This window comes from Kryptolebias marmoratus, linkage group LG16 (assembly GCF_001649575.2).
Source record: "Kryptolebias marmoratus isolate JLee-2015 linkage group LG16, ASM164957v2, whole genome shotgun sequence".
In the NCBI taxonomy this organism is placed as follows: domain Eukaryota; kingdom Metazoa; phylum Chordata; class Actinopteri; order Cyprinodontiformes; family Rivulidae; genus Kryptolebias; species Kryptolebias marmoratus.
In genome coordinates, this window is record NC_051445.1 from 21,193,516 (window position 1) to 21,213,708 (window position 20,193).

The 20,193-nt window shown below is 41.3% G+C and overlaps 1 protein-coding gene across 1 annotated transcript in view; it reads left to right on the plus strand.

Annotated features, from left to right (window-relative positions):
* The first annotated feature begins 9,668 nt into the window (after window positions 1-9,668).
* Window positions 9,669-20,193, plus strand: part of znf407 (zinc finger protein 407) — a 173,622-nt gene continuing 163,097 nt past the window's right edge. The window contains exons 1-3 of the mRNA XM_017409871.2: window positions 9,669-9,750; window positions 12,378-13,099; window positions 14,140-16,323. Of these exons, the coding sequence (XP_017265360.1) occupies window positions 12,445-13,099; window positions 14,140-16,323 (2,839 nt within the window). The 5' untranslated portion in view covers window positions 9,669-9,750; window positions 12,378-12,444. The remainder of the gene's footprint in view (window positions 9,751-12,377; window positions 13,100-14,139; window positions 16,324-20,193) is intronic.

Consider the following 20,193-nt stretch of genomic DNA (forward strand, 5'->3'; position numbering starts at 1 on the left):
AAATTAAACGAAATAAACATTTGAAATATATGAGTTTGTATGTAATGTATGAATATAATATACAAGTTTCACTTTTTAAATGGAATTACTGAAATCAATCTACTTTTTCATGATATTCTAATTTTATGACCAGCACCTGTAATTGCAATGCTTTGCCGTGGCAAACGAGCTAAAAATGAAGTGCAAGTGAAAATATGACAGATTCTTCATGGTGGCTCTGTAGATGAAAGGGGTCACCTGAGGTCCAGCAGACACCCAGCATGAAAGAGTGAACTGGGTCACAAAGCTGCAGGAAGCAGGCAACAATAGTTTAGGTAAAGACTGTGGCACTGATAAACACATAAGTGAGGGATGTTAAGAGAAACAACTCTCTGTCAAATTTCTCTTGTCTCTCTGGGTGGGCCTGGGGAAGCACTGAATTTTAAATCATGGCTGTTTGACTGCTGTTGTACACAGTCACTCTCAGAAAGCATCAGCTTCGAGGATGTTTACACGGCCAGCAGCAGTCATAATGTGTTGAGTTATGGCCCCTGGGTTTTATGGTTTTGTTAATGTCGACCCTTCCTTTAAGCGGGCCTCGTCTCCTTTCGTAGACCTCCTGTACTATTAGCAGAAATCACAGTAATTAGGTAAGGTTAGCAGATAACACCCACAACTTGTTCAGGTTATATACGGGTTGACATCCTTGCAAAAATCAGGTCAATTTATCATAATGTATAAAAGCAGGAGTAGAAGGAAACATGCTTATGGTAATAGTTCATGGCACATGTGGCTCATGCATTTACCGAAGATAATAAGATGGTATCTGAAACAAGATGATTAGTGAACATGCATTTAACGCACTTGTCCAGCTATTTTGAAGTGGTACTCTGTGGAAAAGTTATGAGGACTTAATTAATATCTTATCTGGTGTAGATAGCTCTTTGAACGACCTCAGTTTGGAGAAATAAGTTTATTCTGACAGGCCTGATGAGCTAATGCTTAGTCCAATCGTAGCCAAGACTTAAAAAAAAACTGCTGCTGCCTTAAAACAACTCCAATTTTCACAATTTCATAGCGGTTCAAGCAAACGCTACTTCATAGACATTTACACTGCTGCCAGTTTTGCATTACACAGTTACTTATATTAAATTTTGTGGTAATTTGCAAATGCAAATGGTGGCAGCAGCTGCTAGATGTAGGACTTCCAATGCAGCCTGGGGTCCATTATGTTGTTATGCAGCTAGCTACAGCAGGCAGTAGTAGTTAGCTGTTGGCGCACAGCTAGCTACTACTGCCTGCTGTAGCTAGCTGCTACTGCCACTTGGAATTAATCATGGAAATCTGTTCAAATAATGGTGCACTGCGAAATTGACGGCGGTGTAAAGGTCTGTGAAATAGGTTTCTTGTGAATCACAAGGCCCCACTTAGACTAGCCATCGGCTCGTCAGTCCTTACCAATGTAAACGCCATTCCTCTAAACCGATGCTGTTCAAGAAACCTTTCTACGAGTTAGACACGATCCTTTGAAACTGTTCCACGGAACCACAATTCAAAACATCCCTTTAGATGTTTACAGCCTGCCTAGTTTCATTTTTGACTGTTTTGGGGCTGCAGATGGTTTCATTTCGTGAAAACTGACACTATAATTATTTTATACACTTCAAACAGAACAAGACCCGATTGATCCTCTGTGATCTGTGGATGTTGATCAGCTCTTTTTGCATATTTTGTGGCTTTGCAATTAGTCAGAGGAGTAATTTCTAAGAAACTGGGAAGGGGATTAGGTCCACTGTGGTCCACCCAGTAGTGTTTATATGGCACTTTCAAACAGACGTAAATTTTAGAGGCAGTTGTTTTCTCTCTTTGTCTCCCTCTTACTCACATGTGTCACAGAGTTTAAACACACACAAACGCGCTCCCCAGGTGATACCTCCTGCTCTGCCTGATGTGCTGTGAGGTAATGCTTCTAGGAAAGTCGGAAAGGTTGGAAAGGGAGGGATGGGGGCGTCTGAGGGCTGAGACGGACCTCTGGTGTCCTGCAGCTGTGCGCCTCGCATGTGTTGTTGTTTTTGTTGCCAGAAAACTAAGGAGCTTCCCTCCACGAAATTGTCATCAGACCATTTTAACACAGCCACGCCCAGTGAACGCAGAAAACAAAGAGAGACGTTATCGTTCAGTCATACTCGCGTCTTCATACGCATGCTCTTCCAAAGTTTCACTATAATTTGGGCTTAATCCTCAAAAGGTTCTTCACCAGGGCAAACTAATGTGCTGGCAGAGGGAACAGTTATTCCTCTCCCCCTTTTAGTCCAGTATTACTTTAATCCCCTACACTTACTCTACCTAAGATCCGTAGATAGCATGATAGCCTCATTTGAGTCCAACTAAAACCCGATCTGTGTATCAGTCCTGTTCTGGCTCTGATCTGTGGAGGAAAATGTCAGGACCTGAGTGGCAGGGATTTAGACGCTAGTCAGAAGGAATGCTACTCAGTGCCATCCATTTGGAAGCTGTTACTGTATTTACTACAGCTGGAGGAACGCACGAAAGCGACACGAAGAAAAGGAAAGGAGCATGGTGCAGTACCTTCTAAATCTAATTTAAAGCAAAGCAAAAGTAGAGGCTAAATGACATTTATCTCATGTTAAGCAATGAGGTTCGGCACATGGGGTTTTGTGCTGTCTGAATAAAGTTTAAAGCAAAGGCTGTACACATTTATAGAAAATACATTTTATCAGGCTAAGGTTAAACATTTAATGAAGCATAATAGTTTTTATACTTTCTACTTTATAATGTTTTACAGATATATGTAATTCATGACTTGTAGTTGGGAGGAAATTTTTTGTAAAGATGATCCAACAGCTTTCCAGGAAAGAACTTCAGCCCTTTGAGCCACACCGTTTGGCTCGGTCTCTTCTTTATAAAGAGTTCACTTTAAAAGATGGATTCAGTGTCGACCCGCAGATTTCTGAACAACACGGATGCAATGCTTTTCTCTGTCACAACCATGCGATGAGAATCACCTCTGCACGCACCATCTTCTAGATGTTTTCCAGCTTTGTGTTCAATAATCAGTTAAACAAAGATGCAAATGCATCTGCAATCAAAAGGATGAAGTCATTTATTCGGAGAAAATGTGCTTTTCAGTTGTGGGTTTTGGCTGTGTGAAACCTTTGGAGGAGCTCTGGCTGACATGATCTTTAGTTGCTGTTAAAAGTGTTGGTCTGTTCTGACTTTTAAACTACTGGTTAGAGGCTACCGTCGATGATTTATTACAGCGGGCTTTTGTTGTAAATATGTTGTATGTATGTTGAAGATTTATGTGACTTCAGCTTGGAGATGAACAGTTTGATTCTGACTGGACTGACGAGCTTATGGCTAGTCTGAGCAGGGCCAAAATCACAGTAGATCGCTGCCATCCTAAAACAACTACAGTCTTAAAAAAAAAATAATAATAATAAATTATAGAGGGTCATGCCAGTACCTTCTCATGAACCTTTACATCACCATCAGGTTTATATGATATGAATATTTACATAACGTTCTCTGGTTATTAAAAGGTGAAAATAGCTGCAGCAGCTGCTAGCTATAGCACTTTTGGTGCAGCCTGGAAAAGCTTTGGGTGGAAATTTTATAATGTTTCAGCCAGATGTAAAGGTTTATAAAACCTTTACATCTGGAGACATTCTGGAGACTGGAGTTGTTTTAAGATGGGACTCTGATTAGATGTTAGCTTACCAATAAGGTGAGAAATAAACTTTAGATTTCCAAACAGAGAACCTTCAAAGCATAGTTTTAGCCAGCGAGGCGTCCGGGCATGATTTGCACGCCCAATTCTCAAAAAACACGCCTTGTTTTTTCCTGTACGCCCTTCAAATTTACTTGTTATGGCATGTACTGAAATTTGCCACCAAAAAAATTCAGAATGACTTTTTACCCGCTAACATAAAATGGACGTGAGTTGCCAGGCAGAGTTGGGTCCAAATTGTATGCTTTGGTGCGACTCGCTGATGTAAGTGAGGGTCCCGCCCGCACTCGAGAGACGTTCTGATCAAGCTGTCCGGCACACTAGAGCCCAAAAGAAGAAAAATCGCAGACTTCTATACCAAAAGGGTAAGTCAAAGAATCAGTTCACTGTTTGTGGTCACTTCTGTGCAAAGCTTTCTTGTGTTTGATCGATGGGGACGATAAATAATCTAGACCGGCTGCCACGCCAGGGTTGCCGTGCACATGGTTGGATCATCAGCAAACAAAAATGGCCGACATATTTTATGATAATTAGGTTACCAGAACAGCTGACTGAAAATTAGAGGTTTGTTCTCGGACATTTAGGTGTATCATGATGCCTTAATCTTTCCTTCCTGAATAAGAGTGTGTTAGAAAAGAACTGCTCTGTCGGGATGCTGGTCAGTTGTATGTGGAGCATCGCTGTTAGTCACGGAGCGTAGCCCTATGCAGGGTTTAATTTGAGCCGGATCCGTGAACTCGCTTATTTTGACAGGGTGTGTTCTGGTAACTATTTGCTTGGATCCAGTAAAAAAAAAAATGTTGTTAGAAATTTCTATTACTGTGTGAATGTTTCAAGCAAATTAGAATTCCCGGAAAGCTTATGATTTCTGTGCTGACACCTTTTTTCTAGCAATATCCAGAATGAAAGTAGGGCTGAGTGAGTGAAATGTGTTTAAAAGGGCCCAAAATGCCCCCAGAATGCACCAGTTTGTCAATTCCTAGCTAAAACCCTCATTCAAAGAGCTATCTACAAACAGGTGAGATACTGTTTATTCATATCTTTCAAAAGACCCCAACTAGTTGTTGGAAAGGGTTGTTCTTGCAAGTTTAATTTTTTTTTCCTGATAACTAATATGTTCCTATAACATGACAAAGCCCAGATAGGCAAACACAAAAGCTGTTCGTGTTAATCTTTTTATTTATATGCTAGTTTTGGTTTTCTTCCTAAATTCAAGAAACAAAAACAAAAAACTTTACTTGGTAACACTAACGTGTGTATGCTTTTCTCTTTCCTGTTTTATTCCCTGAAACACTATAACAGATTTGGCTCTATCTGACAAAAAAGACTGTATTTGAGAGATAAATCAGGGGTGGTTGCCATAGCAGCACAAACACACAGCGTGCAGCTGTGCCTGCAGATGGGCAGGGGGTTAAAATCTGAGCAAACTGCCCCCTCTGGTGGAGGCACATTGAACTACAGTTCCCTTAAAATGTCCTGTAAGGAGGCGATAAACCTTAATGTTGCACGTTTAATAGACGATCCTGGAGCTCTGTCTCACCTACCAATCAGGACAGAGACACCTACACTGTAGAAGACATTTGGCGCTCTAACAGTTTTTACCATGAAACAAACATTAAAGTAATTCTAATATATCGATCACATTTCTTCTAAATAACTATTCAAACTATACAGTGATGACCATATCCATTTGTTTTGGCTGCTGTCTCCAAAGTGTCCACTGACTAACCTAAAAACAACATTTTGTTTTTGTTTTGTTTTCAGCATTGAGGGTCAAATGCGGCCAGGAAAAAAAGGAGCATGTTTTATGGACTTCCCTTGTCTGTCATGGTTTCTGGTTTCTGTTTCTTGTTTAGTTGAAGATTTTTTTCATGCTTTTTATACTAGACTCTGAGGCTCTGACCACAAAAAAAAAAAAAGAAAGGATTTTCTGCTGCTTTTGCACCTCCTGTTTACAACCCAAACTTGAGCAAATGGAGAAGAGAATTAAACAGAAAAAATAACAGGGTCTTAATCAGTTAATTGTGTCATTTTGTATATGGTTTCTTGTTTCAGTTTAGCGTGTCCTCGGAGTATAACTACTCTCTATGCTTCCTTTCCTCTTTCATAAGCATTTGCCATTCATTTGTCTGTTTTTGCACTTGAGTATTGTTGGTTGGAATGCATTTTGTTTAGCTGCCGTAGTGAAATTAAGTATTGGGATTCACCTACCTGTCTGCGTTTGAGTCCACCTTCATCCTGAGACAGCCCTCCGTGCCACTCAGCACGTCCTTCGAACTGTGTGGTCTGAAAGCTCGTCTGTCTTAGCAATATTAAAACTAACACTGTGTGTGCACGTTTCAAAATTTGATCAAGGGTTAAAGGGACGGTTCAGATCTTTTGACGCTGGGTTCTGTGGAAAGGTTACGGAGCATTAGCAGAGAAAGACAGTCGGTTTGGTCAGAATAAACTAAAGGCTGGACTGAGAGCAAGGACCAAAGTGGATTGCTGCCATCCTAAAACAACCACAGTAAATTCACAATGGTTCACACAAACCCAAAATACCTAAATGCTGGCAGCAGCAGCAGCTAGCTGTAGCACTTCTAGTAGGAAGATCATAATATTTCTGCTGGAATAACTGTGTAATTCAAAGTTTATGGAGGTGTAAAGGTTACAAAATAGTGTTTATAGAAATCTTTTGAGATTGAAGCTATGTTAAGGTGGCACTGTGGTCTTGGCCCCACTCGGACCAGCCGTTAGTTTAAACATCAGAATTAAACTCTGTTTCTCCAATTCGAGGATGTCCAAAGAGCTCTCTGCAACAGGGACGATACCAATTGTTCACAACTTTTCCACAGAACCTCATTTTAAACTGAACAGTATAACTCTTATAGTTTAGTCAGCTGAGCGACACATTTCACCTGGCTCTGAAGCCCCGCCCCCATTGACCTACAGTACACACGTGCTTCTGGTTATTCTGTCTGATTAGAGCTGCTGCTGAGTTTAAATCTGCTCAGAGTAACCGGATCTCCTAATATGAATGATTAAAGTGTCATTATACCCCGCCCCCAAGGTGCCCACCGGGACTAAAACCAGACAGATTGCGGCACCGCGAAAAACCATTTCGACATGTCCCATAATGAGGTTGACAGTGGTTGTGCGTCTCGAAGCAGCATCTGTTTCAGAGTCCTGGTGTCAGACGGGCGGGCTCGGTGTCCCACCGCCGCGGCTTCCCGGGACACTCATCTGGAGCGACGATATGATTGGGAACACCTGTGCCGCTCCTACTGTGCTAACTGTAAACATCTGCTGCGAGAAGGTTGATTAAACATGGCGTGGGAACAAATGGAAAACACCTGTGGCGACGCACCATCGGAGGAACACTTAATTAACCGGCGGTTTCTGTATGTTCGGTATATATGCACACGGATTACGTGACGGGATCTCCATAATCGTTATGACAAGGCTGTGAAACAATGATAACGTTAACCCTGGGTTGTTTTGAAACACTGGCCTGAGTTAACTCTGAAAATAAAGCCTCCGTGGACATCCAGTGCTTGGCTGGTTTATACTAGACGATAGATATCAGATGTATTTATTATATTGCAAAACTCTGCTTACATTTTGTGGCCACAGTGTCGAAACCCGCTGTAGAACTAAAAACAGCGTAGCCTGGTTTAAAGACAAGAGAGAGAGCTTTCAACTGTTAACTGATGCTGAAAATATAGATACGGGTTCTTGTTCACTTATGAAAAGAGTGCAAAAATAATGTGTTGGCTCCTTTGGAAACAAATAAAAATAACTATTTAGAAACATTATTAGTTCCAACACACTTTACTCGTTACCAAAATATTTTATGAACCATTAAAAAAACTGGACTGAAACTCTCAGACAGTAATTATTGGACGCACATCTACAACTTATTAGGATTTGGAGTCAACCTCATTCAAGATGGCCGCCACAGCCAACTGACCTTATGGGACACAAAAATGGCTGTAACTCAGTCCGTTTTGCAGGTATTGACCTTATATTTGGTGTGCTAGTAGCTGAGACCGATCAACAGCACATATTCTGAGTGTCAATAGATTGTGCGAGATCTTTGTTTAAAACTCTTTGAAGTCAACTCTGTGCGTCTGTTAGCAAAATATCTCACGGACCACTCGTTGCATCGCCATGAAACTTTCAGGAAAACAATCATTGGATATTCTTCTACAACTGATTAATGTTTACAGTCAACCCCATTCAAAAGGGCTGCCACAGCCAACTGACCTTAGAAAACACAAAAATGGCTATAATGCAGGTAAATTTACAGATACCGACTTAGAATTTGCTGTAGTCGTAGCCGAAAGTCATTTGCAACACACACTCCAAGTGCTACTCATCAGGCATGCTTAAAACTTTAGGGTTAGCTGTTGGAGTCAACCCTGTTTGTCTGTTAGCGATGAACCTCGTGAACCACTGAATGAATTTTAGGGAAACTTTAACAAAGCAATCACTGGATATACATCTACAACTGATAACCTTTTAGGTCAACCCAGTTTAAGATGGCCAACTCAGCTAATCAACATTAGCAAAGACAAAATGCCTATAAGTCAGTCAGATTTACAGATACTGACTTCACCTTTGGTGCGGTAGTCCCTGAGACTGAACTCTAACACATTCTGAGTGCTAACAAACTGTGCACAGTCTTCGTTTACATTACATAAAATCTGATCGGGTTGTAGCTAAAGGACATTCATTTGCTGTATTGCCATTTATTTTTCTTTTGATCAGAGCTTAAAAGTATGTTATTCAAATATTTTAAGTTATTCAAAGAATTTATCAAAGAATTTAAGTTATTCAACATTTTTTTTAAAGTGTTTAGCATAATTTTGCTGCTGTTTATGTATAACGCCATAATAAATGTATGTTTATACTGTTTAAAAACAGCCTCTGTTTTTCACAATGCGGTGGGTTGCCAGTTGGGCTGTTTTTGGGCTTGTTTTCATAGAGCTAGTTGCTTGTTTCTATCGTGACATCTGGCAACACTGCTCGGAGATCTCTGTCCAGAAGAGCAAAGTCCTAGGAACAGCTAAGATACTGAACAGAACCCTCACCTCCCAGGTCTCTGGTGGAGGACCCGAGCTTGAAGTGAAAGTGGAACTGCCCATGTGTGTTTTTATATGTATATAAATAAGACATTATACCTGTCTATCAAAGTGTAACTTTAAACATAAACACATAAATTACACACTGAGGAAACGCTCACTAAAGTCAGCCTGGTTTGGATGACAACGAACAAGAAAATGAATGATGACCCTGAAGGAAAAACAAGGTGGAGGAAGGGAGGGCAGTTGTGTTTCAGACCATTGATATCATGTAATTGTGACTGTGATGAATTAGAGTAAATGAATGTAATACTAAACCATGTATTCATTTTCAGGAGGCCTCATTTATTACCTCCTGACCTGTCAGACTACTTAATCAAATATTCCATGTGAAATAATGCATCTTTAGGCTTTCCACAAAACTCCTACTGGATGTCATGCAAAAGTGGTAAACGATGATGGCTGACCATTTGCAGAAAAGCAAAGAAAACACACACATACACCATAGGCCTGCAGTTTTCCATGTGTTTCTTTAGCGTTTCAGACCACAGTATAACTCATTCTCTCCTTTACAGATTTTAAACTTCTCATGTCAGCAGTGTTTATTCAGGACCCGAGCAGAAGTCAAGAATATTTTTCATACTTTCAAATATTGTTTTTCCTTGTAAATTTTATCGCTTACTTTGCTTAATTTTGAATGCAGTATCGAACGCCTCACTTACTCACTGTACGTGCGTTAGCTGCTTGGTATTTATTGCCATTACCAGCTGCGTCTTGTCTCTGTCCTGACTCGGTGTTATCGTTTTTCCCACGGCGCGGGAATGCATCATATGATCTGATCAGCTGACGAAGAGAAAGGACCGCCTCTTGATGACGTACAGCTCACGCTACGGTACGCCATTTGTGTCTAGCAGCAAAAAAGCGCGCACTGTGGAGGTAGTCGTATAACAAAGGGTAAGTTGATTTATTTTCCTATAATATTAGCACATTAAGCCTCTAGTTGCGTTTACAATAATGATACTCAATTATATAGTGAGTTGTCAGGTACCGTTTGGCCAAAAAGGATCACTATTTTAGAGGTCGACGTTAGCTTCCTTTTTGGGCCTCTGTGCTGCCGTCGTTTTCCAAGCATTGGAGCCGTTTAGACCCGCCTTCTCTTCATTGTGATTGGCTGGCGCAGCTGCTAGGGCAGTTTAATTGGACGCGCTGCGTGTATGTCAAATTTCAGTAGAAGCTGCTGCTAGTTAGCAAATTAGCATGGCGACTCAGCTGTCACAGCACAACATGTTAAAGTAATTTCCGACGAGGTGTTGAAAATATTGACTGAACGGACAAGTAGCTGTGTAGACTGCTTCATAGGATGCGTTTCATTGTCGCTGCAGCTTTAATGTAGTGTTTAAACCTCTTTGGCTAACTTTATCCATACTTTTATGCTAACAGTTGACAGTCCAGTGTGATAGAGTCATCAGGAAAAAAAGAACAAGTTATCAGTGTAGCGAAGTTGTTGGTGGTTTATCGAAGTAGTTACTGACTTGGACAGTAGACACAGCTTATGTTTTATTAATTTCCTCGATCCTAAACGACATCATTGCGTCCGAATCTAGAAACCTTTACATCACTTTGAATGCTGCATTAGAAAACATACTAAACATGGCTGATTTAGGGAAAAATATAAATAATGCAACCAAGTCGAGAAGTGGGCAAGTATGAGAAAAGGGCTAAACAAAGTAGGACAGACGTATTTTCAGGGGACACTGCATAGTGATGGACACTCATTAGACTTGTTAAAGCAGAGCTTAATATCATTAAATGAAGGTTTTTAAATACAAAACATATTTAGAGGAGAAACAACCTTTTTGCAAAGACGGTATTGTTGCTTTTGCATTTGGAAGTAATGTGGAATTGCATTGATAAAACACCTGTTGTATAGATCTGCATGAGACAATTTGTCCTTTGTGTCAAGCTGTTCGGTTCTGTTTATTAGTCAAGTAAAAATTAACAACAGTTACATGCATGCCGACAAATAAGATGACGAGTGAAAATGATATGAACTGGGTCAGGTTGATCATAAAAGTGACAAAAGAGAAAAAAACTAGTTGACATATTTAGCTGCTTATATATTCCTTATGTCACTCCACGGATGACCTTTAAGCCTTCTTTCAAAAGCTTTCTTAAACTAGTATAAAGTAACAATACAATTTACTATGCAATTTAGGGGTTTGTCAACATGTTGGACCCTTATTTCCAGGGGTTCAAATGAAATTGAACAATTTAACATGTAAATTAAGTGCAGATTTTTGACACTTGACTGAGAATCATTTGCAGGCACTTATAGCCTGAAGTGCCTCCTGAGTGTATAGATGTCACCGAAATGTGGGATTTGTCCTTTCCAGGCCAGTTTGTGGGGCTTCCTGTCTTTCATTTTGCTTGTAGTGATAAAGCTTCACAAAATTAATATAACGTAATAAACTTCTCATTCCAAGCATTCCTCCATCCTCTCCTTTAACGGCTTCCTGATAGCTTTCTCCGTTCATTTCAGGTCATATTTCATTTATACCCTTTGTTAAATCAAGTTTGCTGCATCTGGAGAAATAATGAGCAGATTGTAGGCAGATTATATATTGAATATGCTTAAAGAGACTGCAACTGACGTACACTTTCATGAAGTACAAACATAAAGTTTGAACAAAGCAAATAGCAATTGCTGCTGTACACGCCAAAATTTAAACAAAGATCTTGTGTCTTCTGTTAGCACTCCGAGTTTGTGATCAGGATGAGTGTTAACTACTGCCATCTTGAATTGGGTTAGCTCCAGAAGGTAATCCGATGTAGAGGTACATCCTGTGATTACTTTTTGAGAGTTTCATTAAAATATGTGACGTGGTTCATGAGATCTTTTGCTAACACGCAGACAAACAAACCTCAGAATGTGAGACGAGGACCTGGCAGAGAAAACCAGCATCGGCAATGAGACAAAAAAGAAAGTTTTGCTGCTGGGGTTTATGGAAGTGAAAACAAAATATGAAAACAAGTCTGCATCCAACAGAACCGAATGGTGTTGAGGGGAAATAAGGGAATAGTTCTAAGAACTTAAAAAGACTAATGAACATTATACTGTACTTTAATTTCTTGTTTTTAATTTTACATGAGTTAAAAAAACCTGTAGCTATTCTCAATACAGTACTGGATGTTTTAACACTGCAGTGAAACTGTAAACACACACACACACACACTGTTTTAGTAGGGGCAATTCTAGTGAAAAATATACATTTTCTGGAGTCATTTTTATCTGCTCAACTTTATAAGACCTTAGCGATAATCACTATTTAAATTAGTAGTATTAGTAGAAAACTTTTTATTAGTGGTTTTAACAAAAACAGCTTTTTTGTTATCAGTACTTTAAGTAACAGTTTGTGTGTTCTGTCACTAGATGGCGACATTTACTTTTGCTTTGTCACAGTGTTTCACCATAGATGACCCAGAATCTTGGAGTAAACTGTATAATCTGTTCTAAAGAATTAAACAATCACGTTTTAAACAACAAAAGTTTACTTTGTTTTTGTTTGTTTGTACTTCTTTAGGAATTTGATCCAGTCTTGGTGATACTCTTCCACTTCAGTTTTGTGAGAAATCGGATTGGGATATGATATGGATCAAACACTGACAGTAGAAGAAGAGGTTGTTGAGAACAGAGGGCCTGAAAATGACTCTGTGGAGATGCAGCCACACGATGAGGAGATGGAAGAACCTGCCGGCCTCCCGCCGAGTACGGCTGCTGAAGCTGAGCGAGCGGGCGAGGAGCGCGCCGAGACGCCGTTGCCATGCTCGGCACCTGAAGGCGAGGATAACAGGTGCACGGTTTGTGGCTTCTCAGCCAAGCAGCCGAGATCGCTGAAAATTCACTATGCACGGAAGCACGGAAAAAACGACAACAAACCTGCAAAACCTCACGAGCAAAATGAAAACAGCCAAGGCGCGAGTCCGGCCGAAAGCCGCCAGGAGGCCGTCGCGAAGACAGAAAAAGCTGCCGATAGCAATCAGAACAGGAGGCCGGATCCTAACGAACTGAGAGAAGCAGCAAATAACAGTGCTGTCAGAAGTTTAACCAGAAAGCAAAAAGTTTCTGACAAACAGCAGACGGATCAGGATGAGCCAGCCTTCGTCCAGGAGAGGAGGGTGAGCAAACGAACTCCGAAACCGAAGATAATTTACTCCTGCAACTACTGCGGGCAAGAGTTTAGAGACAAGACTCCTCTGGATGTTCACACCCAGAGATACCACACCAAAGATGTCCCATTCACATGTGAGTATTTCTGTTTCCTTTTCTTTTAACAGATATTTTAAATTCATTTTATTTATGTCACAAATTAGCAGAATTTATTTCAAACTGTTTGATTAAAATCCTAAGTGTTTTGTTTTTTTTGTGGGGTTTTCACTTCATAATTAAACAATGACTGACAGCTTGGAGATATTTTTGAACAATCATAAAACGATTTCACATGGTTCAGACAATCCTGCCGTATAGATACTCATATTTGTATTTCTTGGTTATCTTTAAGGCAGTAGTTGGGCACAGTTAACACGACGTTGCACTCAGACATTGTCTTCACAAACAAGCGTGTTTTCATAACCCTGGTAGACATTCTGACTCCAAGCAGGTTTCCCTGGAGCACTGTGACCTTGACCTGTGGAGGACTAATTTTGCCAAAATAAAAAGTAAATATAGAAATAAACTAGAAGCACTTGGAGAGCGCAAACCTCCGCCAAGACCCGCCATCATGTGATGTCACCATTGATTTCATGTTGAGGAACTCTGAGAGAGCTCAGACCTACGCCTAGGCTATAGGGTCATTAAAAAATTGTATGGGAGCCGTATTGTGATTTGTTCTTTGTCACAACCTCAACATTTCCTGATAATTTCATCAAAATCCGTTCATTGGTTTCCGAGTAATCTTGTTCACAGACAAACAAACAAAAGCTACCGCACATGTGTAGCTCCTTGGCGGAGGTCAATAAATGGCTCAATAAAGTAATTATTATGCCACTAAATGGAACAAAAATATAAAAGAAAGCGTTTCAGACAGCTATTACATGATAAAATGTGGCATTAATTGATGTTTTTATTTCATTTTTAACTAGATTTAGCTTCAGTGTCTCATTTTTTTCTAGTTATTGAATTTGTCATTTATTTTTCAATCTTATTTATTCAGTTCCTTGTTATTTTTTGTTTCAATCATAACATTGATAGTCATAACAATTCAGTTTCATTTGCAGTTTTTGCTTCTACAGTTCTTTCTTTTGTTTGTTGCTTATGAAGGCTTTGTATCTTTTAATGTCTTTCAGACGATGCTGACGTGAACATGAGCGAGTCGGACGAAACCGACGACCGTGTCAACACCGTAAAGGCTTCGCCGCCACAAGCGGCGCCCAAACTCGCTCTCAACAAGTTCCACCTGAAGTGCGCAAACTGCGATTTTTGGGCCAGCTCCACCGCGGCGCTGGAGAGGCACGCTCGCGTCAAACACCTCGACCTGGAGTGGTACCGCTGCAAATTGTGCGACGCTTTGACCGCCACATCCGAGTGGATGAACGTTCACCTGACGTCCGACGGCCACTTGCAGAAGCAGAAAGAAAAAAATGCCTCCGAATGTGCCTCGTTCCAAGTGTGTGTCGAGAGCGTGAGCAGAGGCAGCGTCGGAAACGCTGCCGCCACCGTAGAGGACGCCAACGTGTCCAGTGGAGAGGAGATGGCCGCTTTAACGGAAGAAGAACAGGAAGCTGAAGAGGCAGCGGAGAGTGCCAGATCTGTGCAGGCTGAGGAGGATGACGGAGAGCTCGAACCTCCCAAAAAGAAAAGAGGGCGACCAAAGCAGGGTGGCTCGATCACTTGTGAATACTGCGGCCTGGTTGTGTCCAACGCTACCAACCTCAGTGTTCATGTTCGCCGGAAACACAGCAAAGAATACGGCTACAGCTGCACCTTGTGCAACTACAGCTGCGTGACCAAAGGAGACATGGATAGACACTGTTTCACTAAGAAACATATCAAACGAGCACAAGAGGGTTTAAATAAGAACCCAGCTGCGGGTCAGATAGATGCAGCAGCGATGGAACCCGAAGTTACCCAGAATCCTGCCTCGAAGACCGCTGACACGGAACAGGAACCCAGCGATACACTTGCTCAAGAGTTCAAAGCAGAGGAGCAAGCTCAATCAGACACACCCCATCAAACAAGTAAACATGACTCAGTCACTGCGTGCAGTTTGTGTGATTTTGTAGCTCAGTCGATCCCTTCCCTCCATCTCCATGTGAAGAGGAAGCACACCAAAGACTTTGAATACGTTTGTTTAGCATGTAGGCACTACGCCGTAAGCAGCAGGGAGATGTGTCGTCATGCCAATACAGAGAAGCACAGACAGAAAAGCCTAAAATACCTGAAAATGCAAGGCGGCAAAGAGCAGGGAGATCCAGAACTTCCACACAGAGAAAAGGAGAACAGTGACCTTCCTGTCGAGAACTTAAACCCTGACCGCGAGCAGCCAAATCCAGCTGATGCGTCCGATTCTTGTTCCAATGACAATCGGGTTTTAGAAATACAGAATACCTCTGCGTCCCCCGCCACCTCAGAGATTATTAGCGTCGTGGTTGGTGCTGCTGGCAGTGCAGACGAAGAGCAAGCAAAGACGGCGACCTCTGCTGGCGGCGAACCAGATCCAACCGACCAGACAACTGAGGCCCAGCAGGCTTCAAGAGAGCTCCGACTCGCTTTAGAGGAGTCTGCACAGCAGGAGAGCCAGGAGGAGGGAGCCCAACAAGTTGGAGATGAGTCTTTAAAGGCAGATGTAACGATTGTAGATACGCAAATGTCCAAAGTTCTTCCATTTGATGCCTGTATCGTATCTGTAAAGGCCCTTGCTGAGCAGGAGCAGGCAGTGCTGGAAAGTCTTGCTCTGGAAAGAGAATCCTCTGTGATCTGTTTGACCGGGGGTTCCCCATCTGACTTTGGGTCCCCGAGTTCTGCGTACGTCCGAAAGCTCAAACCCAAAGAAGCGAGGGACGCCACGGGAAGCGGCTCCCACTTGCGCTGCGAGGACTGCGGCTTCATGGCGGACGGCCTCAGCGGCCTCAACGTCCACATCTCCATGAAGCACCCGTCCAAAGAGAGACGCTTCCACTGCCTGCTCTGCGGCAAGTCGTTCTACACCGAGAGCAACCTGCACCAGCACCTGACCAGCGCCGCCCACATCCGCAATGAGCAGAACAGCGTGGAGGCGCTGCCCGAGGGGGGCGCGAGCTTCAAGTGCGTGAAGTGCACGGACCGCTTCGACACAGAGCAGGACTTGTTTTTCCACATCAAGGAGAAGCACGAGGAGCTCCTGAAGGAGGTCAGCAAGTACGTGCTGGAGGACACGGAGCAGATCAACCGGGAGCGCGAGGAGAACAAGGGGAGCGTTTGTAAATACTGCGGCAAGGTGTGCAAGAGCAGCAACTCCATGGCCTTCCTGGCTCACATTCGCACACACACCGGTAGGTAGCTCGTCCTTACACACTCATTAACTCTGTGTTTTCACCCGTCCCCCGTTCTGTTTCAGTCACACATGATAAAGAATCCACTTCCTGAAAAAGCAACATCAGGTGCTTTTTGTATTAAAGAAATTAAAGAACTTCATCCAGGCCACTATGAGCTTATAAACACCGCAGATCAGAGGAGGTTTCATGTTTTTTCCAAACCTTTAAATTTTAACATGGTAACACACATTTGAGGAGTTTATTATCTCCTGTTGCCAAAAAGTGAAAGCCAGTTTTACTGTTAGGAAAATGAGAACTTTAATGAAACTTTAAGAGCAATCTTTGGATGGAGCTTTTAGAGTCAAGCTGATTCAAGATGGCTGCCACAGCCAACTAATAAAAAACAAACAAACACACAAATGGCTATATTTCTGTCAATTTTAGAGATAATGACTTGGACTTTGGTGTGGTAGTAGCTGAGTCTGATCCCCAACACATAGTCTGAGTGCAAACAAATTGTGTGAGATCTTGGTTTTAAAATGTTGCCATTAACTGTGTGGAGTCTCGGTTTGTCTGTTAGCAAAATATCTCATGAACCACTGCACGATTTTTAATAAATCTTTCATGTTATAATCATTGGATACACATCTACAACTTATTAACTTTTGGAATCAATTTAAATCAAGATGGCCGCCACACCCAAATGACCTTAGAAAACACAAAAATTTATATAGTTTAGTCAGTTTTGCTGATATTTTGCTAAAATTTGTTGTGGTAGTAGCTGAGAGTCATTTACACCACATACTTTAAGTGCTACTCATTGCGAGACGTCTTTGCATCAAACTTTAGCGTGAACTGGTACCGTCAGTCTGGTTTGTCTGTTAGCAAAATAACTCACAAACCACCTAACAGATTTGAATGAAACTTTCAGGAAGTTAACACTGGGTGGACATCTATAACTGATCATCGTTTGGAGTCAGACCAGTTCAAGATGGCCACCACAGCCAATCCTCATGCGCCAACACAAAAATAGCTATGACTCCATCAATTTTACAGACATTGATATAAAATTTGTTGTGGGAGTAGCTGAGAGTCATTCACAACGAGTGGAAGATTTACAACTTTGTAGTCATTGACTCAATTATGCCACATCCAGTATCTGGTTAGTTCCTACAAAGTTTCACGGTCTGTTGAAAATGACATGTTTTACTGATAAATCTTAAAATAATGTCCTTTGTTTTTTTGCTGCTTAGCTGTTGGGCCTTTGTGTTAAGGCTCAGCAGTATGAAATGGGGGAGAGGCAGCCTGCTCCGTGGCAGCCCAGGCTATTGTTAAGGCTACTATCTACTTCAGCCAGGTAATAGCTCTTTCTGTAGAGGTGAAGGTAAAGACTGATTGAGCTTCAAACCAACAGGAGAGACGCTAATGGAGCCCAGATTGGGATTTCCTGAGCAACGCTTGGTCAGAGACATGGGCGACTCATAATTGATGTGTCCATTACCAAGACTCAGTTGTAATTATAGTCAATAAGTCTCTGTAAATGTGTTAAAGCTTAGGCTAAAAGCATTGGAGGTCCAAAGAGAGGTGGGCTAATAATTTAAAATAATCAATGCAGACATATTCAAAGCCTTTAATTTCCCTGGTGTCTGTATGTCCATGTTTGTGCATATGTGTGTGTGTGTGATGCCGGCCCGATGTGTGTATGTGTCAGCCTTCATGGCTAGCTGATTATCCTCAATCCATTAGGATTTATCTTGTCATTTATAATGCAAAGCAGGGCTGCATTGGTCAGGGCGTCGGCTGGGAAATGTCCGGCAGGTTAAGAACACCAGGCGCTCCATTACTTTTCCCTGACCGTGTGTATTAATTGCTTTTAAAATCAACTTAATGCAGGAACGAGATGTGAGGGCGCCATCAATAAATGCCCCTCTCTGACTCCTTTAGTCCATCCCCCTTTCAGGCTAAACTTTAATGGGACTTTAATTGAAGTCCATGCGCTGTGCTTACTGCGTGTACACCATTGTTTGTGTCTCTGTGTGTGTATGAAGTCTGTTTTTTAAAATTTTTAATGCAAAATGAAGTAAGGAAGGTTTCTAGTATAAAATAGTAAAGTATCTCAGCTCTATTTGGTAGCTTTAGTCAAACAAACTTAGTAATTAAAGACCTAGCGTTTCCTTTCATGACAGTTTTTATCTTTTGTTGAGAAATTATACAGTTTTAGTCATTTAGGTCAGTTCTTGAAAATCATCTTATGCGCAATCCCAGGCGATATTGCCAGATCTTGTATGATCTGTTGGCGCTCTGAGTATGTTTTGGGAATTACTCTCAGCTGCTATCACGTCGAATTTAGGCTCGATATTTGCATTACTGACTGAGTTGTAGCCATTTTTGCGTTAGACAAGGTGGATTAGCTGTGGCAGCCATCTTGATTTGGGTCGACTCCAAAGGCTAATCAGTTGTAGATGTACATCCAGTGGTTACTTTCTGAAAGTTTCACTAAAATATGTTCACCTGTTCACGAGATATTTTGCTAACAGACAAATGAATACACAGGGAAAAACATTATCGCCCATCTTTTGCTTTTTATTGGCATGTGATAATAAGATTTCCAGTGTGTTTTTACCCTATAACTTAGTTCTGATTTTGTCCATTTTATCACCTGCTGCCAAGACATAAATGGAAATAAGGATTAGAATAACATATATACTCTAATATTGTTTTGTTATTGGCACAACAGTATAGATATTTAATAGTTTATCGAACTGTAGAGCATATAAACAAGCAAGCTCTGGTTTGAATGCTTCTCGACTTGTCTGCCGAAGTTTAATTTCTTACAGCTAAACTGAAATATCTAAAAGCTGGAAGAAGTGGACGTTAAGATCTCGATGATTAATGTTTAGCCCCCACTCTTCATATTTATGGTCGGCCTATATGTATTCATAATTTTACCCGGTGTCATAATTCTTGAGTTTTGAGGTCACTTACTTAGTGTTACTTAAGAAGATGAAAGCACTGAAACACCAAACGACGGCATCAAGTCAAGGGCACAATCTGAAGTTTTCTTGGTTTTTTTTTCTTTAATTTTTATTTCTTTTAATGGCCCAGAGTTATGTTCTTGTTTATGAGACTAAATTTAGTTTACGCTTTCTTGTTCCTCTTTGTTTTGACAACATATGTCAGCTGTTACTCTTGCTAAATCCCCTCATTACATTGAGTTACTTCCTTTTTTTTTATGTTGCGGTCATTTATTCCGAGAGTTTTGTTTGCCGGGACTGTGGAGCAGCGCGGTGGGGGTCTGCCGCTTTCCGAGCCGGGAGCACGTCCAGATCCTTTTAATTAAGACCTAGTTTTCATGCGCTTGATTAATCAGTGAAATCAGGGGGACGGTGGTGGGAGGCTGCGCACAGATTTGTCAATTTGTCCCTTTAAGGAAACGACGTACACATGTGCGCGCTTTTGCCTACGAGGGTTCAGCTGGAATTTGCATTCTGAGGTAAATTGGTCACTTTTTCACCGCAGTAAGCTGTCTGACCTCAGACTGAGCTTTAGAGCAATGGACACACATGCCAGGCACGGATGGTAGCACACATGATGGGATGCGTGTTTATACAAAGAAGTAGCACAAAGTAGTTGAATAACTTGTTGTCTGCTGATTATTTTCTGTCAGGATGGCTTAAAATTCAACACACATACCACCCAGACATTATCTACACTAATAAGGATTGCTCAAACTGTTTTAACTTGGTAGAAATATATATTTTTAGATCATTAAATCTAAAAACGGGTAAACATAAACCACACAGAGCTTAAAAGTTGGGAGTGATTTGTTAATTCATCAGCACTAGTTACAACTAGAGTTTCACAGATTGATCGCTAATGAATTAGGCT